Below are 27,657 nucleotides of genomic sequence, written 5' to 3'. Positions count from 1 at the left end.
TGGCAGCTTTCCAGTCTCCTGCCAAGTTACCCTTTTCTCCAGCTCATCCCATGACAAAACACATCATACAGTGTATGCATGATAAACTGTGAACAAATAAACACATCTGCAGTCTACTGTACTGCCTTTCACAGCAGGGCAGTCTTTTATTCTGCATGTTAGTGTACTACCTGAGAGAATAAAGGTCAGATTATTGTCAAAATAACATTTATTGATTATGGTGATAAACATGAACATAGGAGAAATCATCTTGTGTCCTTATGTATCTGGTATAAAGCTACATTTTAATCTGATTTGATAAAATAACTTTGTTTATTGACTAAGTAGACTTTTTCAGTTTGTGGCAGTAGTGTGATAGTCAGCAATGTGCAGAAGAGCTCTGTTTTGTGAGGGTTGGCTTGCTCTTTTGTAAAATAGATTTTTAATTTTATTTTAATAGGAGTAATTGGAGCAGATGTGAAAGGACATAACCTGCCATGTGAGAACCAGCCAATTACATCCCGAGTTGCTATGATCTGTGGAACATCGTCATGCCACATGGGGGTACGTTGTATGCGTAGTTCTGATTTGTACAGAATATATTAACTGACGTTTTTGAAGGGAAAAATGACCTTTGTCCTTTTCACCCTTTTCCTTGAATTTTTTTCTGGTAACTCTATCTTTACCTTTGGATATTAATTATATATTACCATGCATTTGGTATTAAGCAAGAACTTTAATAGTAGTAGAAATCAATACTGAAAAATGACATGGAAAGTAAAACCCACGATGCTAGAGTGGCTTAAAGAGCAGCCTGAAATCTGAGCCAAAGACTCTAAGCTTGACTTATCCATGACAAGCCTGTCACTAATGTGTTGCAGAATAGGGTCTTTGGAGAAGGAGTGCATGTCTTCAGTCACAGTCCTTCTCCCCCACCTCTTCACTTAATCAATATAAATCCTTCTACTGCTGAAAGTTGCCATGATGTATAGAATTATGATAAGTATCGTGACTAAAAAGAAAGAAAAGCCCCAATAAGCAATTTTCACTTTGCTAATTTTTCTCAGTGAATTAATACAAAAGCTTTTTCTGAGATTGCAATTAAAATTTAGTGTCTGCTTTTGAAATTTATACCTTTTTAAAATGTATGAGTCTGAAAGCATTCCATTTAGATAAGTACCCTTTTCTGCCACATTTTTTATTTAAAACTCATTTTGGTCTTAAATTTAGACTGATTACAACTTGGATTTTTCCAAAATGAGCAAATGGCAATGAGAGTGCTAGAGGTGTTGGAGAGAGAGAATGCTAGAAGTGTTCATGGAAAGAGCTCCAGCAGAGAAAAAGAAAGGAAGCTGATAATCAAATGTCAGGCTTAACAGTAAGTTACGTTGTCTTCGTAGTAACAGCAGGAATACATGGTGATCTTGAGCATGAATAAATAGTGATCTTGTCACATGGATTGTAGTTCAGCAAAGCATTTTAGCACATGATTGAATTTAAAGATGTGAGTAATCCCAGTATTGTGAAGAAGAGCATTTCACAAAAGCGTGAATCCTGTAAGCCAATTGGAATATATTTGGATTTCTTCCTAAACAAGAGTTTCAAACCTCAAACTCCATCACTCTTAGCTTACTCTGCCTCTGAAAAATTACACTGGTATCTCTTTGTCTATCACTAGGCAGGTAGGGCACCCTGCAAATACCAACTCTTGGGGAAGAAGTCACCCTTCAAGCCTGCCACTACTTTTATTATTTCCAGTTTTTTTGATGGAGGTTTCTGCCCTTTCAGAAGCAGCGGTTTCTGTGAACTCTTCCTAACCTGTTTCGTTTAGCTGAGTTAGTTTAAATCGTTAAAATGAGTTGGTTAATAGACATAATACTGGACCAAAATGAGCCGAGGAGCTTGCAGACAGTTTCCCCAGAAGGTCTAAGGGCAATGCTGAGCAGCTGGAAATGGGCCAGCTGGCTCTAACTTATTCCTTTAGTATAACTAGCCCTGGAGGAGGAGATGTGTTGGTTATTTATTAATTTTTAGTATTATGCATATTGATAAGTTCTAATGTAGACCCAGTTCACAACTATAGTTGTTTTGCTTCCCAGCTAGAGGATGGCATATCGGTATAAACACTTTCACAGCATTTTTCATGTGCATACTCCATGACCGTGACAGATGTGTGTCCATTAAATATGCTAATGTAACAAAAGTGACATGATAAAGTCCACGTTGATGTTAATCAATGTTCTGTTCGGTCATTAAAACAACCCCAAAGTCATACGCGGACTGCACACTGTAGACGAGGTAGAACCTTTTAAAGCTCTGAATCACTTGAGTTCAGACTCAGGAATAGATGCTTGTGCAGTTTTTGGCTAGTTTTAAGTAGATTCTTATTTAAATGTAACTACTCAGCATTTTATAATTGTTTCCTTAACTGCCTTCCTTCACTCATCTGCTCAGAGGTATAACAATCTCTAGCCAACAGACAATAAGCAAATTCTAAACTGCTCTGGATTTAATCTGTGAAAGGACTTCGGTTTACTCTTCTTTTATCTATTACCTGCATATACTGCATGAAATGAATGCAGAGCACACAGAGCAGTTGTATTTGTGTTTTAATGAGACCTATATGCAGCTGCATTTGGCTGAAATTAGCTGTTCCTTTTTTTAATTAGGGCTATAAAATGAAAGTATATTATACTTGTGTTTTGATAGAAATATATATTTTCTCTCTCCGTGTGCACCAAGGGACCCTCAGGGCTACAGAGATTAATCATCAAGTTTAATTTAATGCAGTGGGAGAGAGACCTGTGTGGTCAGGCGGGCATTAAAAAGTGCCTTTGATCTGCCTCAGGTGCACTGAGCCCCAGTGAGCCAGCAACAATAATACCTTTGTGAGATGATCAGAGACGAGAGAGGGAGAAAATGGCCTGTGTGGAAACTCAAGGCCGTCCTTTGTTGTGGTTCTGGCAAACGAAAGAGCCAACTGTCAGGAGAAATTCAGAAAACAGAAAGCAGGGTGAAAGTACAGTTGGATTTCTTTCAAGGGATCGTAACAGGAAACTGTTCAAAATCATCTGCTGTGCCTCCCCCCACCCCCCCTCCTCTCTGGGGGAGAGCAGGGGTAGTACCATTGGGGGGGTGTTGGTACAGTATTTCCATTCTCTAGACCAAATACTCCATGAGTCACAGAAGCAGGTATTGCTTGAACACAGCATTAACTTTAAGAGAAACTGCTCCATGACCCAGTTTTCATTACCTCAAGGACTCTAGAGATCTTGAACAAAAGACTTTGCTAATCATGCCTTTGATATTTTAGAAAGTACAAATGTGGAACCTAATTTTACCCATGGCTATAATAGTTTAATTTGTGGTAGAACTACCATTTTTAAGTGAGGATACACTTCTGGAATTAACCACTGACAGTTTGGGGTAATCAGACACACACAAAGTATTTTGTGTTTCTGTTGAGATACTTGAATAGCTCATGAAAGAAGCAAAAGGCATGTTTTAATTAGGTTACTGATCCAAGTCCAGGTCTGCGCTGGTAGTTGTTGAAAGTCACTGCCACCTCAGGGCTCATCCATTATCCATGAGGGAAAAGAAAAGAAAAGATGGTTTTCTGAATATTTTTGGACAGTTATTCATTTTACATGATTCTTTGCTGCCTCCTTTGCTCTAGCACAAGTCATCGACAGAATTTGCATTTGGAATGGCAAATAAGCTGCCCTTTCACTTCTGAGGGATTGTCCCTTAGCTTAGGGCTGGGATTCTTTGGCTGCAGGTTTGACCTGACTCTGCAGCACAGGTTTTCCTTTCAAGTGACGGATACTCAGTGGATGACTTTTCTGAGTGGGCTGCTGTATGTCATCATGCTTTCCAGGCAGTGCCTCTAAGCTCTAGCACCCACATGTAGATTTTAAACTTTTAGGAGACTTTCCTTGTGTAGCCATGGCGACTACACAAAATGTGTGAGTAGTTTTTCACGGTAAAATAGCAGCAGGTTTGAGGCACTGAAATAGGCGCTTGCATCTTAGTCCTAACTAGTATCTTGCATGGGTCTAACAGACATGCCCTAACCTCTGGGAATAAGGTCACTGGTTTCCCTAAAGGCCTGTCTTCCTGCCAGTGTCTTACGGGTTTTATGGAATATTTTAAAGGTTTAAAAAATGCTTTGTTTTCTTCTGAAAGCTTTATGTGATCAGGGGGATTTCAGGTACAGATTACCTTGTATTATGTTGTCCCAGTCTTGAACACAAGCATGATTGCCCTTTTGCAGATATTTAAAACCACCAAGAATTTAGTTAACTCTCGGGTGCCAGTTAGGAAACAAGAAAAAAGTTATATGAACAAGCAACGTGACAGGGGACTTGGGCACAGAAATTTCCTATTCCTTGCAGCAAGTAATCTACCAGTACTGCTTCTTCTTCCTGGTTTTAAACAAAAATGTGTAGATTTAGACTAGATATAAGGAAGACGTTTTTTACAATGAGGGTGGTGAAACACCGGCACACGTTGCTGAGAGGTGGTGGATGCCCCAGCCCTGGAACATTCAAGGCCAGGCTGGACGGGGCTCTGAGCAACCTGATCTAGTTGAACATGTCCCTGCTCACTGCAGGGGGTTGGACTAGATGCCTTTAAAGGTCCCTTCCAACCTAAACCATTCTGTGGTTCTAGCCTATAAATCTTGCAGTTTTCCCTACCTGATACCAGCATAGTGCTCTTCTTGTGGGCACTAAATTCACATAACAATGAGAAGGTTTTTTTTCCTTAAAGTAAAATGTTTCGTTAGACTGTAAGGTTTGGGTAAACTTATGTGACACCTAACTGACTGTGACCGGTCTGAGACTGGTTTTTGGTAGTTAGAGGTTGTGAAAAGACTTTAAAGTAATTTAGAAAGGTAAGCAAAAATAAATGGTAGTTCTGGAGTGGGAATACTGAGAGTGCTGAGGGTTATGGAGTCACTAGGAGGGCACTGCCTCATCGCCAAGACTGGGCCTTTTATGGAGGACAAGGAACACATGCGTGCAGAGCTGCAAGATTCAGAAATAATGAAGCCCATTGTGAGGGAGAGCAGGGATCTTCTTTTGCAACACCCCATCTTCTCTTTTGTTGTCTGCAGTATGGGGTCCTGGCTAGTCTTCTGTGCGTACAGGGTATGTGCTATTTATACACGTTGAACAAAGTAGGAGAGATCCACATAAATTAGCTTTGTCTGTAAAACACATAGAAATTCTCATTTCTGCCTATATTGTGGTGAATTAGGCTCACAGAGATCAGCGTTCTGCTTTGCACTTGTCCCAGCACAGTTGTTCCATTATGAAAATACTTGTCATTCTTGCTCTAACACCTTTTTGGATTCACAGCTGAAGGAAGTAGCCAGAGCTGCTTCTAATGGGAACATTGTCTGGCCTGATTTCAGCTTACTGAGGCAGGGGGGTCTGAATTTGCTGGCATTTTGAGTCCCAAATATACAAGGTATGTGTTCCTTCCTATCCAGAGGCTCTGATACTTTTTTCCTGTCTCTGTTTGGCGATGTGCTCTCTGTGCTTTTTCAGTCGTCCCTTCTTTATCAGCTCTCTGTGCTCAAAACTTCTTTTTTGGGATGGTCAGGGAACCTTTCCACGTTTAGATAGAGTCTCTTCTTTTTTATCTGTTTTTGTTACTTCTGTGACTCATGTCACTGGGAACTGACTCACCTAGCTTGGTGTGCAATTCTTTTTTCCCCAAGTGATAATGTGTATGTGGTTTGAAGCTTGTAATTTAGTAATTTTTTTTAATTGGAGGGGCACAAGTAATTTATCTTCTGCCTTTTCACATTTACTAGATGATCTAAAAGACAGAGCCTGTGCAACTACACGAACAGTAAAATGGGCAGATCGTTTTGCTGTCCCAGTATTTGCTACGGATTATTTCAGGAAGAGTATCCCGTACTCTCTTTTACCAAGCCTGACTAGTCTTTGCCTGTTTTCTGCTACAGGAACTTCAGCCCAATTTGTTTATTCTAAATTTGTTCATTTGATTCTCGTGATGACTGGCAAACACAATAGAGCTTCTTTGCTCCACAATATCCGCCCAAGCTGCCAGCTTTGTTCACACAAATAGAGTGTAAAGCACGTTTCCACCCCCAAAGCATGCACAGTACGTGTCCTTTGCAGTACATCCTGGAGTGGAGGCTGCAGAGACATGCTGGCTCAAAGTGTTCTCATAGCCTGATCTCTGTAATCTCGGTGGGAGCCAGACCAGCAAGTGGATTCAGTGTATTTTGGCTCCAATATGAGAATCTCCTCTTCAGAACATGCCACATTGTTAAAGCAGCAGACTTTTGAGTAATTACTACACAGGGACTCCTCAGCTGCTTGAAAGCATCTGTGATGAGGGGGAAACTTGCAGGGACTAAATAGGCTGGTACTTGCTTTGCCAGCTATATTTAATCTAGTGGGATGGCACTAAGCAATGTGTTTTTGGAGAGTGAGTCGGAGGACTGCGTGCAGCACTTCAGCCTCGCACTCTTCAGTCACTGCTGCACATGCATCCCTGACGTGAAGCGTGCAGTCTCCGAGGGGACAGGGCCAGAAACCCAGGGCAACACGCCTGAGTGCCAGCTGGCTGTGACCCAGGGTTTAGCAAAGGCAGCAATTTGTCCTTCTCCTGACCAGGGGAAAGGGGCTGAGTTTTGGTGGGTCAGGCGAGTGGGGAGAAGCAGGGGGAATGCAGTAGGGAAAAAAAATAAAAACAAAAGCAAACCTATTGAAGCTAGGGCAGCCTAGGCAAGTTTTTGAAATGATCTGTGCGAGTTTTATGAAATTGATAAGTGCCTGCCCTCATGCTTTTTTCATATTCTTCTCTTCTGTAAGGCCTGTTCTGCACATGAGTCACAGAGCTAGTGTCTTTCAAATGGGAGAAATAAATTAGTATCGCAGGAACCTCTCCCTTGCTCTGTCCTCATTCAGTTCAGATCTACTGGCTTATATATTGCATTTGGCAGCAGTCACAGTGCTGACTTCCCAGCTAATGAAGACCTTTTACATTTGGGGAGGGCTGCATGAAATGAAAACCACATTTACTTCACAACTGTTGTTACAGGTTGCCCGTCCTTAGTGTACGCAGATTTAGTGTTCTGAGGAAAAGGTCACAGAGCCTATTTAGGTGCCTTTTCAGCCTATGGCCTTAGAAGGGTTATATATCCATGAACTGCCACCTTCTTCTACTTGTCCCTCAAAGAAGTCCTCCACACCCTTTTCTTTTAATGAGACTGTCTCATTCCATGTTCTAGCATCCTTGGTTTGAAAAAGAAACAAACAAAACTGTAATATCCCCTTTGCTGGCATTAATTTGACATTGTATGCTTTGCTTGCTTTGTTTTGTTTTTAAAAGGCGAGAAGTAAAATATTTCTGCTAGCAGGGTATATAAAAGATTGTTGCTTTTCTGACCTCCTTATTATATTAATAAAAGCTAGGAAGACTTCAGTAGTGGTGGAAGATCATGTGCAGGCAGCCTCCAAAACCCAAAGCACTTACTTGCAGAACTAGTAAACCACAAAGCTTAAGATCTTGAAATGTAAATAGGAAGTTGGAGAGTTTACTTTAGAGCCAGCAGTGGTGAGTCTGTATAATGTTTATTTCTGCTTGCCTCCCAGCCTTTCCTAAAGCTTGGCAGAGATGAAAGGGAGGCTTTCTCAGTAAATGAGTTATTAAAAGTTTTTGTTATGAGTAAGATTCCTTTGTTCCTGGCCTGACATAATTCAAAGCTCAGGTATGCCTCGGTGACTGGGAGAATGGGACATGCCTATTTAGTGTGTGCCTGTCAGAGACATCTAAGTTTTGCACCCTGTTGCGGTGCCGGTAATCAGCCTGTGCAGGGGAATGTAGCTGAAAGCAATACAATCTCTCTTGTATATAACCTAGATAATGCTTGGTAACATTTCCAGAAAACGGTACATTCAACTCTCCTTCCCTTTTGTGAGCAGATCATTTGAGTTCAAAGACTCAAAGAACAGATGTGGACGGGGTGAATGCTTTAAAAATATTCTGCTTGGAGACTATACGAAGGCTCATGTTCTAGAGACGTCTCACTGACATCAGTGAAAACACTTGCTTTGAAAATTCCAACAGGCGCAGTGCTTTCCATGCTGCGGTTAACTGCAGCTGCTCTGTGTGACACACAGCTACGTATTAGGGTGTCAGACTTACAATACTAAGCCTTTCTGCAGTGTCTTCTCTTTGGTGGTCTTGGGGTTCTTTGCAACAGTGAATGAATGGGGTAGGAGAGCAGGAACTGTTATCCCAGTTTTATTAGGTGGGAGACCGAGGCACTTCATAGTTTAATAGGTTTTTAATTGTTATGTCTTCGCTTTTACAAGCTGCACCTATTCAGTGCCTTGGGAGCATATGACATTGGAGTTGAAAATTTTGCCTTGTATGTTGCAAAGTTCTGTGTTCTGAAATGACAGCATTGACATGCTATAGACAATAGTATATTGCACTACATGATAAACAGTGCGTAAACCAGAGATCTGTTTTCTTCCTTCCTTGGATTTTCCATTCTTTTTGACACAATCACAATGGATATATAGGCTTATGTTGGGCTTCTTCCAGGTCTGACTGCTAATCAGGCTCCTTTCCTGTTCCTCACTCCTTTTCCAACCTTTTGCCTTAGAAGAGTGAGCAAGAGAGAATGAGCTTCTTATGTACTTAGGCTGACACTAGTTAAGATTTACCTGGTCTGGCTGCTGGAAATACTGGGCTGCCTAATTTGGGCCTCTCTACTTTGAGCGATGTGGCACTGAGGGTTACCCGTTAGTAGGTCCAGCTCTAGAGGCTTACACTTTGCACCTTGATTTCCTAACCCTAGCAACTGTATATTTTAATAGAGTTTGGGCAGTTTTGTTTCTTCTGTTGTAGGCAGGAGGTTGTATTCTGGATGCTGTAGCTAGGAAAATTAGAAAATTGTCTTTGTTCAGTGACGTTTGGATAGCATAGCGTCACTCCATTGCAGGGGACAGGATAAAGCAACTTAATTTTGATCAATTCTTTAAGTATCATTATTCTCATTTTTGTTCACACAAGTCCAGCAGCAGCAGCAGCTCTTGCATTACACAAGAAGATCTTTGTCTTTCCTCTTCTAGATTATTCAAACTGATGATATCAGATTTGACAGGTACAACACTCTCATCAACGCTGCAAACTAACCAATTCTGATTGCTCCTCTCTAGACTCAGAAGAAGTATTAGCCCGAAGCCCACAGTCTTGAGCTAATCCAAGTGTCTTCCTGGACTGTTCTGTTCTGAAAAGAGCTGGATGGGGGATTTCTCTCAGATCACAAGCATATTTATTTATAATGAACAGCCTTTCCATCTCCCTTGTTTATCTTATTCTTGTGAGTAGGCATGAATTTATTAAACACCCTGTTTATTCTGTGTGTCTAGATCTCATGGTGAACAAAAAGGACTCCTTTTTGTGCTCCTTGTCTTACAAGAACTGAACTGTAAAAGAATAATCAAAATACAAGTGAAATGAGGTATGATAAGGGATGTCCTTGGTCATCAGTTGTGTTGTCTCTGGGCCCTGAAAAATTAAGTAGAATTTTCAAAAGAATACAATTATTGCATGAAAAACAATCTGTTGCTTTTAAAATTTTGGAGTTAACCGTATTTGCAATGAGTAGTGTGGAATTTGGGGTCAAAATCCTAGGTTTTGTTTACTGTTTCTGGTTTGCCGTATGATTCTGTCAGATTGTTGCCTTTCCTTACTTTACCCACTTGTAATATGAGCATGAAACTGAAGTTGTGCAGACAGAGATCTTTCTAATGAACAGTGTGATACGTGAGTGCTGGGTGTTAAAAGGGCTCCATGGTCCAAGGTGGTATATATGCAATGGTATTTCTAATTACCTTTTTATTTTTTCTACCAGCAACCCCCAGTCAGGCAAAATTCATCAGTATTTGGGCAGTAGGCTTCTGACTAAGGCTTTTTTCCTCCATTTCCAATTTTATTCAGCCTCTCATGAATCAGTAGTTTTTCTAAGTTTCCTGTTGCTGCTGCAGCTGTGGGTGGGGGAAGATCTTAGAATGGGCAAGTTTTATTAGAGAGAAAGTAAATCTCTTCTCATATAATCATTCTGGAAGCAAAACGAGGAGAAGCATTAGCTGCTGCTTTTCTCCCAGTGTCAGCCGGGAATCACAGTTTATGCTGAGTTCATTGTTTGTAACTGTGGGTGAAGGCCTGAGGTCCTCTCTCAGTGTTTACTTTGTCCTTGGGAGTTTGTCTCAGTAAGTAAGGGCTGAATAAACACCAAGTAAGGTTCTCAGGAATTACCCATTTAGTTATTCAAACGTTTAAAAATATGTTTAAAATAGTGTGTGATAGCGTATCCCATGTAATGTAAATCTGCTTCCAGTAACTCAGCGGTATTGCAGAAGACTTTACCTTTAAGTATGATACTGTTGTTGGTAGTGGCCTTCACTAATACAGAAGGAATACTGACGTAATGGTGAAAAAGGAAAATGAATCTCAAAAATGAACTGTATCATGCAACAAATAAATAAGAAGGGCCTCAAGGCATGTGGGAAGGGCATCCAGAGTCAATAAATACACCAGACCTCATTTGAAAAGATTTCAGTTTTCCTTGATACTTCCCATTGATTGTAGTAAGAATGCAGGTTGTTTTGAAGAATAATTCTGCCCCATAAATAATGAGGTTAGGAATAATACCTACATGCAAAACCCCCTTGAGTTTCCTGTTTAAATGCCACATCTGAGATTTCTTTCCCACCCTTGACTTGAATTTCTATCACATCAGCTACTATGCTCCAGGTCCTTCAGGACTGGCAACATCTGAAGGATGATGAGTTGACTGGACTGGGGTTATCAGGACTTGATCTACTTAGCATGCATGTCAGAGGGAACTATGAAAATACTTTTTGAGAGAAGACAAGGATCTTACAATACAGTCTCCAGGAAGGGGTATGAGATAGGATAGCTCATATTTTCCTACAATTCACAATTTTGCCATCAGCTCGTTGGGAGAAGGTCAGTGCTAGAAACCCCTTAGGGAGGCCCTCAGTTCCTGTACTGGCCCACCGTGTCACACTGACGTCTTAGCCCCAGTGACAAGGGCTGGGCCTGTCTTGGACTACATGGAGTTTGGCTGGGAGGCTTGGTGGGCTTTTCTTAAGTATCATTTGGAGGGTGGAGTTGGTTTTGTACCTGGTCAGTGAGGTGCAGCATCCACCATTATTTGTGACACAGATGTTCCATATGCACAGTTCCTAACCTTTACGGTTGGGATGAGGTCTCACTAGTCTCCTAAAATAAGAACGCTGCAAGTGGCGTCTGAGGCGTGTTTGTTTAGGAACCAGAACTGAAGTTGAAGGGCTGTGAGCTAAAGGAATGATCATTAGACACTTAAAAACCTCCAGTGATCTTGTAAAAGACTTACACTAATCTACTAGTAAGCATTACAGTAAATTTCTTTTCCAATGCACTAACGGAGCTTTTTAGTGAGAGGTTGTTCATGAAAAATGCGTTTTGTTTGCAGTCAGGCACTCACTTTTGAAGACTTGACCCCTTCTGTTGGTTGGAAGTAAGAACAGAAATTTGCTGGAACCTCAACTCACTGGAGGCTGGCAGGATATTTTGGGGAAGAATTATTGTGTGTTTACCCTGTTCCTACGCCCTTCCCATCTGTTACTGGCCACTGTTAACACAGGTTAGTGGGCCGTATAGAGCTTTGATTTGACTTTTTGATTTTCATTGTTTTTAAACATTGAGAAGAGTTAGTTCATATTGTGATGATTTTTCAGGAATTTAATTTAGCACAGCAGCAATCTGTAGTGTTATAAAGTGCGTATTTAAAGTGGCCTGCAGTTAGCTATCTGTGCTGGAAAATTTATAATCTTCCCATAAACTGGCATTTTGTGACAGTGAGTATCTATCATTGGAAGAGAAGTAAAAATAAATGGGTGGTATAAATTGTTCAAGCTCATCTGAGGCCCTGTATCCCCAGTGAGCTATTGTGATGAGAGGCACAGAAGTAACTGCTGTGAGTCATGGAGCAGCATTGCTTTGCAAGGGTACGTAATAGCATTTCAGCAGAGGACACAAGTAGAAGCTGTGGTGTAACCAGACAACCTTTCAATCCATTTATCAAAATACTTGTAGTTTCCATTTCAAGGAAGGCGACACAGTAAATATGAGAAAAAAAAGAAAAAAAAAAGAAAAAAAAAAAAAGGTTAATCTGTATATCTGTGTCCAGACATTTCACTAAATAAAACAAGAAAATAAATCAATGCAGAACTACTAGTGCCCAAGTGCTTAGCAAAAAGCTTCTGAATCCATCATGAAATGTGGGTGCTTTGGTGTTGTTTTTTTTTGTTTTAGATCTTGAAATCAATTTAACAGATTAAAGGTATTTTTTTACTAATTTATGTAAGAAACCTTGACCTTTGGGAATACAAAGAAAAGGATGATCTGTTACTTCATGCCTGTTGTATACTTTCTCAAGCTGAAACGTAAAATATGCTTTGTGCTAATGGATGCTGGTAAAAGGCAGAAGTAATGTATGTGAACTTTCAAGCTTGGAGCAGTCAAAATTCATCTAGTTTAAAGGTTTTGTTTCAAAGCTGGGCATTTGGTCAGGGTCCCTGATAAGGCATTTAAAGTTCTTGCATCTCTGATTTAGGCAGAGGGAAACAGTGGACATTGAATGAGTCTGGAATGATTACCCATTAATTCATTCTTGTTTTACTTCCAGAGGTGAAACTCTCAGGTTGTCCCAGGCTGAGTTCCACTTTTGCTTCCTGGAATAAACAGAAGAGGTTAACCTCACACCCAAGAAATAAAATCTTGCAGAGGTGCAAATTTTCTGTTGAGGACACCAGTATTGTTTTTCTGTGTCTGGGGAGAGCAAACCCAGGGATAGTTCTAGAGGCAGATGCTGTGCTTAGACTTCTTCCTGCTCCCATTGTGATCTCCTGGAGACCTGTCTCATATATAACTCTGTATGACTTAACTGTTAATCTGAAACTGCTCTCTAGATGCTCCTTGTACTGATACAGAAGCTGTGTGATCTACTTGCTCCAGCCCCTCTCTGGGGGCCGTTGTCAGTTCTTGAGTCCAGTGTCTCAACCATCTGACAGTTCTTCATAAACTTTCTACAAAGAAAACAGCATCATTCTACAAATAAAGCAAGTGCATCTACCCCTCTAACACCTTTTAGTTTATGATGCCTTTTTAGAAGACCATCTGCTGGATCTCAAGCAGCCTCCCCAGCCCATTGGTCTCAGGATTATTCTTCTACCATCTTGGTCTTTTTGTCTGTTGGTCAGTTGGAAGGATGGATCTTATTGCTCAGATTTTCTGTTCATTGGTTTCAGTTTTACCTGAACAGTGTTCAGGACTTGCCTCTATAACAGGAGTCTCAGGATCCAACTTCCAATATAGTAGAGCTATCTAACCGCAAGCTGCCATTCTCCTCCATCACACGTGAGGTTAGTGACCCTAATTTGTATAGATGGCTTGGAGTTTTTTAGCGTTTCATGGGTGGATTACCCACATGAAGGCAAATGTGACAGTCTGCTGCTCACAGTGGGTCAGTAAAGTCATCGCTCAGTGGTCAGAAGACTGCTGGCAGAAGTTTGCCACTCTCAGTGGATCTCATGGAAGGTTGAGAAGTTTGTGTCTTTTCCAGAACACTGATTTTTATACTTCCCCCCTCTAATTGTTTGTCTCACAAAGTGCCTACAGGTAGCGTGGTAGGGTGATTACTTAATGGTCCTGATACGGGTACCATTAAGACATGCTCCTTTTCTAGCTTGTGCTTTTAAGTGACCACTTTCCAAACATTCATGTCCGATTACAGGTCCAATCTTTTGTAAACAGCAGACAAATTTCAGCAAACAATTGAAACATGACTTGAGGAACACATTGTTCAGACGCGGCCCTCTCCATCTTCTGTGGCTGGAGTGCTCCTGGGTGAAAGGTAGGGTGAGGTGGCTGAGAGACGCATCGCATCTCCTAGCACTTCATTGCACCTTTTTTCCATGGTGCATCGTCTGCTTTTAAACAGTGGGTCATGGGTCACGTGTTTGTGGTATCTCTAATTCTCCTCCCAGCTCCTTTATTATGGCATAGAGAGAAAGAATGAGAATATAGGTTGTAGGCTGCCTCTTATGCTTTTATCAAAAAGTACATGGAGGTACAGGCTCCGCATGTACAGCTAGGAGATTTGTTTGGATGGGAGGGAGCTACAAAGACATTACTGGGAGCCTTGTGAGAGTTTGGTGGCTAAGTATCATAGGTTGTTGGGATTTCAGTACCGTTTATGGACTGGAGCACCCACCCTGGTTTTATTCTGTCCTTATGAGCAGGTTAGGTGGGAAGGTTTATGGCAGCCCTAAATGCAGTGAGACTCGTATTTTGTGCAGTTGCGTTTCCTCGCCCTGATGAGGTAGGCAATAATAGTGAAAATAAGATACATAGTCACTCGATTTGATTTAATCATGCTTGAAATTTTCATATCTCTCTCTCTGTCTGTCTCTCTCATTTTACTGCCATCTTTTCCTGGCTGAAAAGGAGATTGATTTTTTTTTTTTGGCAAAGAAATGATATGTTATTAACATTTTCACCAGTTTAAAATAGATAACAGTAAGGCAAACAAATTGAAGAGCTTTTTGCTTCCAATATAATTTTCTTGTTTTCTGGTTTTATATTCTGCTTTTGAATTTGTAGTTTTGAGTGCAGAGAGGAAGTCAAAAGTTTACAGTAGGAGAGATGGCTACCATTCTTGCACTGTGTTTTCCCCTCAGGAAAATGGCAGGATTTTATAATGTGAAAAATACTATTCTATTTAAAACAAATCTCAGTCGTCCAGCTTTGCTGGCTAATGTTTGAAGGCTGATATCATTGCAAGCTTCTTTCATAAGATTAGTATTAAAAAAAAAAAAAGAATTTTAGAATCCTTTTGTATGGTCAAGTAATAAGAGTAGAGGCAGACTGAGAAATTTAACTGAGTAATCTGTAATGTGTATTTGCACAATGTCAGCAACTCTGCAGTAGGACTCCTGGCCCTGGTTTCCTGTGGAATGTGCGAGGTCCCTGGGATCTGTCACACGATACACCACAAAAAGATGATGAGTAGAGGTGGTTTTGCCAGGCAAATGACCTCCTAGTTTTGCCCATAATAATTTATTCATGTGGCTGTACCCTAAGACATACTAATACTGTACATACAATTGGCTCAAAACTGATGCAGCATATCGAAAAAAAACATTAAATACCCACAGTCAGCTCAGATGAAGAGGCTGGACCTGGCTGCTATCTAACAACGGGCCACCATGTAGAGGGGTCTGTTGCTCTGTTAAGGAGTGAGGTGAGTTAGGTAAGCCCCACAGCATCCATTGTCAGAGGCTTTTCTCAGAAATGGAACTTCAAACTGGCTTCTGGTGGCAGACCTCCAGAAAAGTTGCTTATACGAGTGCAGCTTGTGACCTCCTGCGTTCCCTGCTCTTGGCAAGGGCCTGATAGATTGCATTTTAAAAGGTAAAGTAAAATAGAGCTGAGTAAAACAGGGGTGTGTTTTATTTTTTTCAAAATTTGATTTTTTTTGTTGTTGTTGTCGTCAGTTTTAAGCAACATTTTAATTGATGTGTTTAACTGTTTTAAGAACCAGGATCCTCTGGGTGATGGAAGAAACCACCAAATACTGCCTTACAGTTTCTGCTGGTGGCTTAGTTTAAAGCAGTAAATGTTTGAGTATGTGGTCATCCCCCTTAGTGAAGAGCATGTCTAGTAAAGTTACACCTAGTTCTCAGTTTTTGAAGCGTGCCTAAGGAGCTAGTGTGCTGTTCTCGGAGACAAAGCACTGACTGCAGAAGCTGTCTTCAAGAGCTCTCTTGTTCCCTACTGTTAGGAAATGAAGAACATGAACATGAAGAAGCAGGTGGATTTCCTCCTCCTTCTTCTTCTTTTCTTCTTCTTCTTCTTCTGTATCTAAGTATCTGCTGTCCCTTCTTTGAAGAGGTGTCTCTCACCTGTATGGACATTTGTTAGCATTCTTAGTTTTATAGACACAAAAAACCTAGGGCCAACATTCTTCCTGAGGGTAGGTGCCCAAGTCTGTGTTGGGGAGCTAAACAGCTGGCTCCACGTTCTGAGTTCTTGAGCCAGGAATCAATGGGAAATGTGGGTCTTTGGCTTTTTTGAAAGTCAGAGTAATTATTTAAGTGTCTAAGTCCAAGTGTTAGCCTAGATCTTCAGGCAGTAAAAGTCAACATATCTCCATGGAAGCTGATGGTTAATATGCTGGTTTGTACAAGTTCAGGCTTTGGCTCCCAAGGCTTGAAGCACTGATCCAGGTTACTTTCTCTTTATACCCATAAATATAAATTAAATACAAGTTGAATAACTAATGTTATTGTGATTCAACATGTTCTTTCATTAAAAATCATAAGATTTAAAGAATTTTCAAATACCTTTCCTTATTTAGCCTTGAATAAAAATCTTACAGTGGAAATGTTTAATAATCTCAGTGAAGTTTTCCTCTAATTAATTCTTGTTTGATATAAAGCCAGGTTGTGCAGTAAATAGTCCCATTGCATAACTCACCTGAAATATTTTTGGAGATGAGTCAATCAAGTTGCCATGGGAGTGTGATTTCTTTGCTGGGCATTAATCACATACCTTGTTTGGCCTGTAGTTTGTAGACGAGTTAATGTTTTATGGAGAATTTAGAAAATTAGTTCTGCATGCATGTCATTCACATTTTGCTGCTCCTCTCCTAAGGGTTACTAATTGGATTAAGAGGTTACGGTAGTCCCTAAGAATTCATCTGTGTCTCCTAGTTGTAAGTTATACTGGGTGTTTTGTCCAAAAAATAACTAAAGCAGAGATTGAACTGGAATACGAGCTCTAAATCATCAGAAATTTCAGAGCCCAGTCTGCATTTTGATGTGTACTCTCTGTATGTTTCTAATTCTGATACATTTTAATTAACGGTGGTGATGTGGTTCTGATTGGTTTGGTTTTTGTCATACAAGTTTGTCATAATTACCAAGTGCAGAATAAGCAGCAAAATCAAAAAGCTCTTTCTGTTAATGTTGTCATACAGCTCCTGTGTGGGTCTGCTGCACTTGCACCCTTGCTAAGCTGCCGGACTGAAATGTACTGGACCTGTGTTCTTAACATTATCGTGGTGTCTAATAAGTATCATTGTCTTCTCTCTCAACCTCTTAATTACGTTTTCCGGGTGTAAACTCTCCTCTGAGACCCCTCAGGCCAATTGCCTCCAGCCCTGAGAGCTGAGTAGGCACATACACCTCTGCCAGAGCTCCAGTCCTGCAAGCAGTCACCTTTACACTTACCTCCCATGAGACTAAAGGCACTGAAGGGACACAAATGACATAAAAACATGTCTTTACTGTAGCCTACAGAAAAGAAACAAGCTTGGGCAAAAAAATAATACTGAATACATGTTTCTATTTCAACTTTCCTACTACAGACACCCTTCGATTCTCTTGTGTAATTTTTTTTTTTGGTTTGGATGATAGCTGCCTTTCTGTCTGTCTCTTTCAATCCTGCCTGGCTCCACAGTCGGAAATCTTATCTTGCAGTATTTTATACTGCAAAAATATTGCCTGATGTCTTTGAAATTTTTTTTTTTTTTGTTTTTTTTGTGCAACCTCGATAGACATAGTTGGACAATTTTGATTCATTCTGTTGCTATTCTCATAACTAAATGGGAGTCTCTAAGGTTTAGTAACTTCCCAGGTCTCTGGGTTTGGTAAACCTGTGACACGGCTTTGGCAACAAATGATGGAGTGCATATTCTGCAAGGCATTTATGGAAGTAAGTTCATCACATAAACCAGAATTCTTCAACTGTATGTAAACAGATTACCAAAATCATCCGTGGACGGATGTGTTCAGGCAGAATCCCAAAGTCCACGTTCTGAATCTATGTTGTTGTCATTCACACAACTTCCATGCTTCCGGGGGAATAAAGTTAGCTCTGTGCAAAAACTTCTGTGGCCTAGTCATCATCGCAGAGCAACTCTGTCACTGTGGATGGGCCAAGGGATGCCAGCCTGTCACATGTAAGAGAGCTATGTGACTTGCCACCACAAGCTATGCAGCTACATAACAAACCAATGATGGCCAGGGGATGTAAGCTTAAAATATAATCAAATAAATTACTGGTGGTATATGACCTTTAGGAGTTGGAATATTAATAAGTTTTAATTTCCTTTATGTTCTGAAGTAGATTTCTTGTGTTCCAAGACCTCATTTTCTTACCTATATTCTACATCAGGCTAAAGCTTGAATGCTGTTTGGTGTTTAATGTGTTATTACTGCTAAAACCAAATGTATTTTAAGAAATCTACTGTACTTACCGTAAGTTTAACCTAGAGAATTGCCTCCAGAGTTACGGAGAAGCTTAGTTTTCGACCCATTTAGTGCTTAAGAAATAATGCCAGGGTGGCAATTTTAGAGCATTAAAAAAAAAAACACCACTGAAAATACAATTGCATGCCCTAACTCTGCCCAGTAAATATGTATGTGCCACCAGAAAGTGCTGTTATTAAATCACACGTTCAGTAGCTATTACTATGACCTATGTTTGAACCAGAAGCCTAGAAATGAAACATTCTTGGGTTTCCCTTTGAATTCTCTTCTTTTTTTATTAATCTCTTTCATTCTTTGTCAGAGAGTTGTGGTAGAATAGCAATATAAGGCCCATCTGTCAGCAGAAGCAAAATGATACAGTTTTCTTAATACAGGATTTTATGCATCAATGTAAAACCCCTGCATTGAATGAATGTCAGTATTCTCAATCCACAGTCAGAAACTCCGAAAGTTAAGTCAGCAGACAAGTTAATGAAAGTATTTGACTTGTCAATGATCAAAGTCCAGAACTGTAAAGAGCATTTATTAGCTGGTGACTGATACGGTGCTTTTCCTTGTTTCTTTTCCTACTCTCCACTAATATCTTAGATCTTTTTTCATACCTGCCTTAGCCTAACAAAAGCAGCTGTTATTCTGAATTTCTGGCTATAGAAGCTGATAAGTGAGGTGATTTTCAAACAGATTTTCTGACCTAGCTTCTCATTAGTAAATGGTTACTCTAAAAATGTTGTGACCATAGGTTTTTTTGTTTTGTTTTGTTTTGTTTTCGTGTTTTAATTTTGTTTTCGTGTAAGGCTGAGAGAGCTGGACCTGTTCAACCTGGAGAAGACTGAGAGGGGATCTTATCAATGTCCACAAACACCTTCAGGGCGAGTGCCAAGAGGACGGGGCCAGGCTCTGTTCAGTGGCGCCCAGCGACAGGGCAAGGGGCAACGGGCACAAACACACACAAGAAGTTCCACCTGAATATGAGGAAGAACTTCTTTACTTTGAGGGTGACCGAGCACTGGAGCGGGCTGCCCAGAGGGGCTGTGGGGTCTCCTTCTCTGGAGACATCCAAGACCTGCCCGGACACGATGCTGTGCAGCCTCCTCCAGGAGACCCTGCTTTAGCAGGGGGTTGGGCTAGATGATCTCCAGAGGTCCCTTCCAACCCTGACCGTTCTGGGATTCTGTGATACTAGAATGCTGCTGTGTATCAGAGTCCCAATATTAGGAAGCAGAAATGAAAATGGCAGGAGATGGATATATAGCAGTATACCTTGTTAATATAATGATGCGCTTTTCAGGTAGTAGCCAAATTCTCCAATACTGTTCTTGTAAGGAATTTGTGTAAGCCTATACCAGTAACAGATGGTGTCAACTCAGGAGGAAAATTCTGCTGAAATTCATGCTTCCATAAAGCTGCTCTCACCAGTGTGGCGTGTTTTATTTTATCTTGTCTCTGATTGTCGTAACATTTGCATAAAACTAAGGAGGAAACACAAGCATGTGCCTGATCATTATGGCTAGTCTAGCAAAACAAAGCTAAGTAAAATAAATCTCACATTGCAACTTGCTCATTTTATGGGATGGCTGTATGCCTAGGTGATTCTTGTCTGTGAAGGTCTGTGTCCTGTTCCACTCCTTGTACCAAATGACAGTCCTGAAAGCTGAATTTAGTTTGGATTAAAGGCACTGACTCCCCTGATTCACTTACACGAGCTGCACGTTAGCCTGTACATGGTAAGTAGTGCTTTTTTCCACGTAGGCTTTACAACAGAGGTGGGTTTCTTTTTCGTTTTTGCTTTAGAGGGAAAGGCAAGTGGGAAGGGCTAAACTAAATTACATACATTACAGATCTCCTATTAGTGCCATTTAAGCAGGTCCTTTCATACTTTAGCTTAGTTCTATATAGCATTATATATTTTAAAGACATTTTTCATTTCTGTGGGCTGCCAGATGTGCTGCTGATACCTTCTGATCTTAGATAGTTTGACATTGATTTTCCTAGCACACACCAGGGTTGAAATCTGGTCTGTAACTCATCCAGATGATCTATTCATAACAAAAAGAGCCTTCTGGCACTTGCACCACAGCTGAATATTGTTAAACTGAATTCATCATTTCATTTGTTTCTGATTGCTCTATAATGTTTACATATCTTACATATTAGTATGAACTTTTATAAAGCACACACTGAGGTTAAATCCTCCCAAACAGAACTTTTTTCCCCTTCTCCCTTTCAGAAGGTGTTGAACTCTTTTTCTTTTTTTTTTTTCTTTTTTTTTCCCCATCAAACGAACAGGAATCTTGGAACTGCTTAATGCTCATCTCATCTGAAATGATGGGCTGAGCAAGCAGGAATGTGTGTGTTGGGCAGACATAGAAAAGTGACATTTTCCTGCACAAAAGGATTCTTCGCCATCCACAGATTGAATAACTGTGAGGTGGAATTGCTTGTCTGAGTATAATACTTCTGTAAGTAAGCATCATCACAGCTGAGGGCAGTAGTCTCTGTGTATGTTCAACTGAAATATTTATAGATGCTGCTTATGGCTCAAAGTGTGAATAGGTTCAGATTCTTCTCATCTCCCATCTTCAGATTCCTGCTGCATAATTGATGTGCAGAAATCATTCTAATGTCTAGCAGAGGATATCCTCTCTGTGTTTCAGTTTCACTATATGTAAAGAATAATAAACATTAATATGCCTCACAATAGGAGGGTGTCACAGGATGATTTTGATTCAAATAGAAGGCAGAAAATCTGAGGCTCCCTTTGAATTTGTATTCTAACTTTCAAAGAAGGATGACATCTCTTATTTGCTTTAAAAATAAAAATCAATTGCCCATAAATCTAAAACAGATGTTGTTTTTCTACTAAAAAGATTAAGGATTTATTTAAGCTCATTAAAGAAAAAAAATCATGACAACACACTGATCCTTCTATATCATCATAAGAATGTCTGAAGGCAATAGAAAGCTATGAAAAGGACGTGGTATTAGTGTAACAAAAATAGCTCTGAGTCTGGTAAATTGTGCTTATCTTCTGGGTTCTGCGGCAAACTTTGCACTATTTCTCCAACTTTACGCTTATGTCTGGTCATGTGTTTTAGTGGGATTGGGTGGTATGTATTCTCAAACAGAACTTGGACTTTTTATTATGAAAATACAAATGCCAGCTGCTGCATGGCTTGGAAAACTTAAGCATCGTCCAAATACTTCAAGGAGGGGAAATGGAAACCATTTGCTATTTGTTATCCATAGATCTATGGAAGAATGTTCACCCTGTTGCTTCCCAAAGATTGTGTGTCTGTTTTGGGGAGTATGTTATTTCCCGGTGTTCTTACTTTCCACATGCATCACAATCCAGAGTCTACAAAATGTGAATTAAACTCTTTAAGTGGAAGGAGGAAATAGGAAATCTGATGATGCCGTATGCAGTATGAATAAAGCCCAGCATGATAGCTGGTGGTCTTTATTCTGGTTAAAAAGCAGAAAAAAATGATAACCTAGTACCCTATGGGCTATATTCACCAGTGTGGTGATACGCAACTCCCTCATTTGCTGTGTTTATGTGTTGAAAGTTTGCTGGAATGTGTACAAACGGTACTCCAGTAGTAAGATGATAAGAAAGTCTCAGCGTAATTTGAGAAGAGCCAGGACGGAAATATCCTGTCCTGGCAAATTCCTGTGGGTGTCCAAAATACTAGGCCAGGAGTGCTGGCTCCAGGGAGACTTTGGTCCTTTAATCAATCTAAACCTTTCAGTGTTATCAGACTTACAGGACAATTTGCTAAATTGTGGACTTATGATAGAAGAAAGGGCTGGGGTTGTTGTTGTTGTTGTTTGTTCGGTGTTTTTTAACTATATTGTCCTTCTTGATTTCACAAAGCATCTTTGTGTTTTAATATGCTTAGACTATTTGATTTTTCAGACTACACAGCAGTTGGATTTTAAGCTTGCTACATCTGGTGTAGCTAGATTCTTCCTTCAGAAATTGCAGCAGAGTACAGAGCACTGCAAAGTTTGCTGCATCAAAAATATTTTGAGATGCAACTTCAAAAACCTGGGCCCCTTCTGCCCTAAATGTTCCTTCCACCTGTAGGGAGATGCATTGTGTCCCCAACTACAGGGTAGGAATGAGATGGGACGTTTGGGTTCTCACCATCTTCCATCACTAGTTTGGAGCAGATACTAACTGGGAATTTTGGCCGTCTGCTGTGTTCTCAGTAAGGTCAGTGATGTGGAACTGGTCTAAAAATCAGGTTATTTTAGGGTTTGCTTTCTGTTGCACTTCGTTTTGTTACTGAAATTGTAAAAGAAGGTTTGCCCCCATAGAGGTGTTGAAAACTCAAAGCTGTATTAATTTGTAGTTTTAAGAGAAAACAAAACAAAACCAAATGTCTTTGCAGTGTTTTTGACGTAGCTTTGTCCACTTGGAGTCATAAATGCCTTTTTAAATTCAATGCAGCTATTCTTGCTCTTTAATGGGTTTAGTCAGCCAAAATCTTACACAGACACACAGACACACATGTACACGCAAACATCTTTAGCGAAAGTAATTCAGCGCATTAGAGCTGATAGGGGAGAACTGAGCAAGAATCTCGTATTTGTTAGATGTGTTCCTACGAGAAATCGGGATTGCTTGACGCTGTAGTGATGTAGTTTGAGGAACCAGTTTTTGTTGTTTTGTTTTCCTACTTAACTTCATGACAAGAATCAGCTGTAATGTAAGTTTATGGCTTGAACAGACTATTGTTTGTGCAGAAACCTCCCTGCTGGTGTATTTACTAAACATGTGTGTTGCACAAATGCCAGTAAACTGCATCTTGGAGCATATTCCCTAGCTGCTAGCAAAAACTCTTTTAAAGTTTGGTCTGTTTAAGTATAGGGAGAATGTGCATCAAGTTTAACAGGAACAGGCTTGATTTTTTAATTACTCCTCAAAACTATTTTGATGTGAAGTCCAGGCCTTACTGAAATCAATAGCAAACCTTAAACATCCTTCAATGGGTCTAGAATCTTGCTAATGAAGAGCAAGGTCTAAATAAAAAAACCCAAACATTGTCCCTTTGACTAAGACACCTCTTTTTTGCTGTTCCAACACTGAAAACATACAGACTTTTTTTGTTAGGGAGTTCTCTTGTTTCCTCCTCTTGGAGCATTTCCCACCTTCTAGAGAACAACAGCTGCAGATTTAGCATCCCATGTACATGGACTGTAGTGGGAAGTGCATTCATGCGTCATACGATGGTGTAGGACTGCACTGCTGTTCTCTTTTTCCAGTGAAAAAGTGTTGTGTATACCTTGAATGGGTATACCTCTGTTGGTCCTGGAAGAGAAAACGTGAATCAGGCTTCTAAGTAAAGCAGGTAGCTTGCCAGGAGATGGATGACCTCTCTTCTCCAGCCCCTGCTGCAAGAATTGTATGTGTTCAGCCAGTGCAGAATAGGTAACCAGCCTTTGTGGCAAGTACTGGGACCCGAGTCCCAGTGCCCCATTCCCAGTCGTGTGCTATGCCTTATGCTCAACAAGGTACTGTACCTCCATGGGCTTTCTTTCTGAACTAGAAAGTAAGTCTAGAAAGTCTATCTCGTCTATTGAAAGTGAAACAGCTTTGTAAGTGGAAGGAAGATGCCCTCCGCCCTTATAAACTGGTAATTTGCATCTTCTGAAGCAGAGAAAGGAAGTGAACCAATGTCTCCCACATCCTGAGTGGTCTAACCACTAAAATATTGCATGGGAGCCCGCTGCCGCTGTGTACGTGGGTGGTATATTTGTATGCAAGCAGCAGAATACAGTCCTGCTCAGTTTCTGGAAGATAGTGCTTAGATATCTGCCTTGATGAAAGGGTTCACAGGTGTGAAGGAAGGAGTGGTTTGTGTAAAGCAGAGCTGAAGTAAGGGGCAAAATCTAATGTTTACGCAGGCAAATATTTCCTGTGGCTAACACAAGCAAATCCCCTTCTGGCCAGCCCAGGTTGGCAGCTTCCACCCGAAGCACCCAACTCTCCGTTGAGCATGCTGGAGCCTGGGCTTCCCCTGCAAGGCTCAGGAGTTGATGGCAGACCTTGGGGACCTCAGGCCCTCTGTCAGCTGGATTCCCTCTTGAATCTTAACTCTGAAAATATACGGGATGAGTGCTCTGTAAACACCAGTTGCTTGTTACATTAGCTGTATTTTCTGTATTTCTGATGACAGCCAAGCAGAGTGTTGTATCCAGCTGCTTGCTCTAAGTAAGGTGTTTTTTCTAGAGAAGCAAGACATTTGCTTTTTCCCTGTACAGTATAACTCCTGTTTCTGAAATTTCTTACTTTCTGCGTGGCCAGACCCAGCTGTTCTGTAAATGGGAGTGAGTGGGGGCAGTTGTGCAATCAGTTGCTGCAGCTGTGTCATGTCATCTAAAAATGATGCAGATGAGGGACATATTTCTCCACGTTCTCCTTAGAGTAAGTCTCTACCTATACCTCTCCAGTCATGTTAATAACTCCAGTGGAGGAGCAGCAGTTGTTTTCAGTATTGGACACTGATAGCTGCCCTGCATGAGTTGTGAAGTACCCACTTGGACAAGCAGTTTGATTCAATAGAGCTTTCTCTTGGTTTTCCAGATCAGTGAAACACCCATTTTTGTGCCTGGTGTTTGGGGACCTTATTTCTCTGCAATGGTACCTGGATTGTGGTTGAATGAGGGTGGTCAAAGTGCTACAGGAAAACTGGTAAGTGTTTGAAGACACAGAGTCCGAGATGAGAGGTTGGCCATAACTGCTGTCGTTTGGGATAGCTTCACCGTCAATTCAGACAGAGCACTACCTGAAACACCTCCACAAGATTGTACGAGGTACCATGCTGCTGAAAGCAATAGGCAATTAGTTGATTGTTGTGCCACTTACAGACTGTTCATTTGTGTTCTGATAGGGAATTATACATGGGGCAGAGCATTAAGGGCATGTCTTCCTTTTATGATGGTGGTGATGATTGTTATTATTTCACAGGCAAATGGGCATTCATTCTTTAGTTTAGCAGGAGACTGAGATAGACTTCAAGATAAAGACAATTTTATATATATATATATAACATACTGTGTTATATGGAACAACTGTGCTCATTGATGAGCATAAATGAAAGATGTATGGACAGAATAAGAATACATTAATGTGTTTTCCTGTCTATATAGATACCGCATATATTGTCACTTCAGTTCTTTCCTTGAGTGCAATGAGTCTAACTATATTAGGTTAGTTTAATTTGTCAATAAAAATTAAAACCAGACTGGATTCTCTAAAAATGAATTTTCTTATTTACAGGGGTCAGTCAGAACTAAAATGCTGAAGTCAAATTTAAAGACAGGCTAGATGTATAAAACAGTATTTAGGCTTGAGTCCAAAAGCATCAGCAAGACCTTAAGTGGCTGCTTAACCCTGGAAGTTTCTAAAGCTCCCTGTGTGTCTCCTTGCTCAGTCTGTAGAAATACTGACTGCTCTTAAGGGTGAGCAGGTCCTCTTGAGAAACTCCAGGAGGCAGGCCCGGTCCTGTGGGTATCCTCTGTAAGCTCACCAGACATACAGGTGGGTTTGATCTTTCCCAAATTGCAGGCGTAATTGCTCGCTTACTCAGAGCTAGCACCACCCACCTTTTTAAAAGCCCAGTGATCGGAGTACACATCCAGGAAGTAGTAGATTGGGGCATCACTGCATTTATACATTCCATATGGAACAGTCACTGAATGTGAAACAGAAATAATCCTGGATCAGGAAGCCCAGGCACACCTAAGCGCTGAGCTGTGAATTGGTGTTCCCTCCCGTGCCCTGTCCTTGGCCACGTGAATCTGACCTTCCTCTCTGTACAGTGTCACAGCTTCCCTAGGAGAGTCATGGGCAGCCTCTGCTTCCCATCCCAGCCCATCCGTAGCCTCAGGGCTAAAGCACTCTCAGCAGGTGGGATTTGTGAGCTTTACATTTTTCAGGTCAAGACGGGGCTAGAACCAGTGTGTCCCATTTTACAGGTAACTGCTACAACCAGAAGTAAAATTAAATTATTGCTAGTAACACCACCACTTTAAAAGGAAAACAGCAAGCCTCGTGCGTTTCTCTGTAAGAACACTTCTGAGAGGAGATGCCTCTATGTGCTGAATCTGGAGTGGGTAAAGACACATAACTAAGCTCTAGAGAGGATACAGCAAGTCAGTGTTTTTTCTTGGCTGGCTCAGGGTGGTTCTGCACTTAAAATGTACCATGGGAGATAGGGCATTTCAGAACAACGATTTTTAAAATCCTTTCCATTCTAGTATCAGAGAACAAGACATTCCTGAGTCATTAAAGAAATTGCTGGAAAAAATGTATGGTCATGTTAGGACCCATAACAGGAGTCAGCTTTAAGTACTGTTCGGTATATTAGGGAAGCTGTCTTATTAAAACATTCTCAGAGTATCTCATGTGGTTTTCTTGAGGTTGTATGTACAAAAACCACATCGGGAGCCATAGGAGGAAACAGTGTATGTGCCCTGTGTGGAGGATAGGTTGCATTCGTTACCTTTCTAGTCTTTAAGAAGGAGTATTTTTTAGATCCTGCTTTCTCGTACTTAAAGCTTTCTGAAAACAAAAAAATTGGACATGCTTTGGGATTCTTTTCATTGCTTGATCTATGCCCAAAGGTGAATTATTTTACTGAAATTTGAACAGTCTATTGAACATCTCAAAACTAAAACTGATACACTTCCCTTTCAAAAAATTTTTTATTGGTACAGCTGTTGAAAAGTCTGTTGGATTTTGAAAACTGATTCAGATAGAATCCAAATGAAGAATTAAGAACTCCCATTTGTTTTGAAAAAGCTTGTTTGTTTGTGTATTAGATGCGCTTTTGCACTGGATTTTCAAAATTTATAGTAAGAAGGATGCTGCACAGCAGAGACAAAGGATGCCACGACATCGTCACAAACTGTAAACTCCAGAATGCAGGAGAGGATTTCTAGATACAACTCTCATGTGGCCATATCTTGAATTAAGGGCATTTCAATATCTGAATTTGTAACTTCTGTCACATTTTTGTGTAATGTGTTTTCATAGCACACACGTATATGTGGTGTTTAGTTTATAAATTTATTTATGAATTTGTGAGCTGTTCCTGTGTTCTAAAAAGATTATGCTAGATTGCAGAATTCAGGCTTGAGCTTTTTTTAATGCATGCACATGTTTGAGTTTTGTCTTTGATGCAAACCTCAGAAAGAACAGGCGTGCATTTTTTTTATTGCTGTGTTCAGATGTGTATGGTTCATTATATTCAGAAGGTTTCGATGCCTATAGTTA

The 27,657-nt window shown here is 40.5% G+C and overlaps 1 protein-coding gene across 10 annotated transcripts in view; it reads left to right on the top strand.

The window, feature by feature from the left end:
- The window catches only part of FGGY (FGGY carbohydrate kinase domain containing), a 325,564-nt gene that overhangs the window by 253,883 nt on the left and 44,024 nt on the right, over window positions 1-27,657 (top strand). For all 10 annotated transcript variants that reach the window (XR_013931025.1, XM_080406372.1, XM_080406370.1 and 7 more), the window contains 2 exons: window positions 440-543; window positions 24,964-25,071. Coding sequence is in view for 9 of the 10 variants with exons in the window: in XM_080406372.1 (XP_080262498.1) it covers window positions 440-543; window positions 24,964-25,071 (212 nt within the window). In the remaining variant the exon portion in view is untranslated. The remainder of the gene's footprint in view (window positions 1-439; window positions 544-24,963; window positions 25,072-27,657) is intronic.

Source organism: Falco punctatus (assembly GCF_963210335.1).
Source record: "Falco punctatus genome assembly, chromosome: 11".
In the NCBI taxonomy this organism is placed as follows: Eukaryota; Metazoa; Chordata; class Aves; order Falconiformes; family Falconidae; genus Falco; species Falco punctatus.
This window is presented reverse-complemented; position numbering and strand designations above follow the sequence as displayed.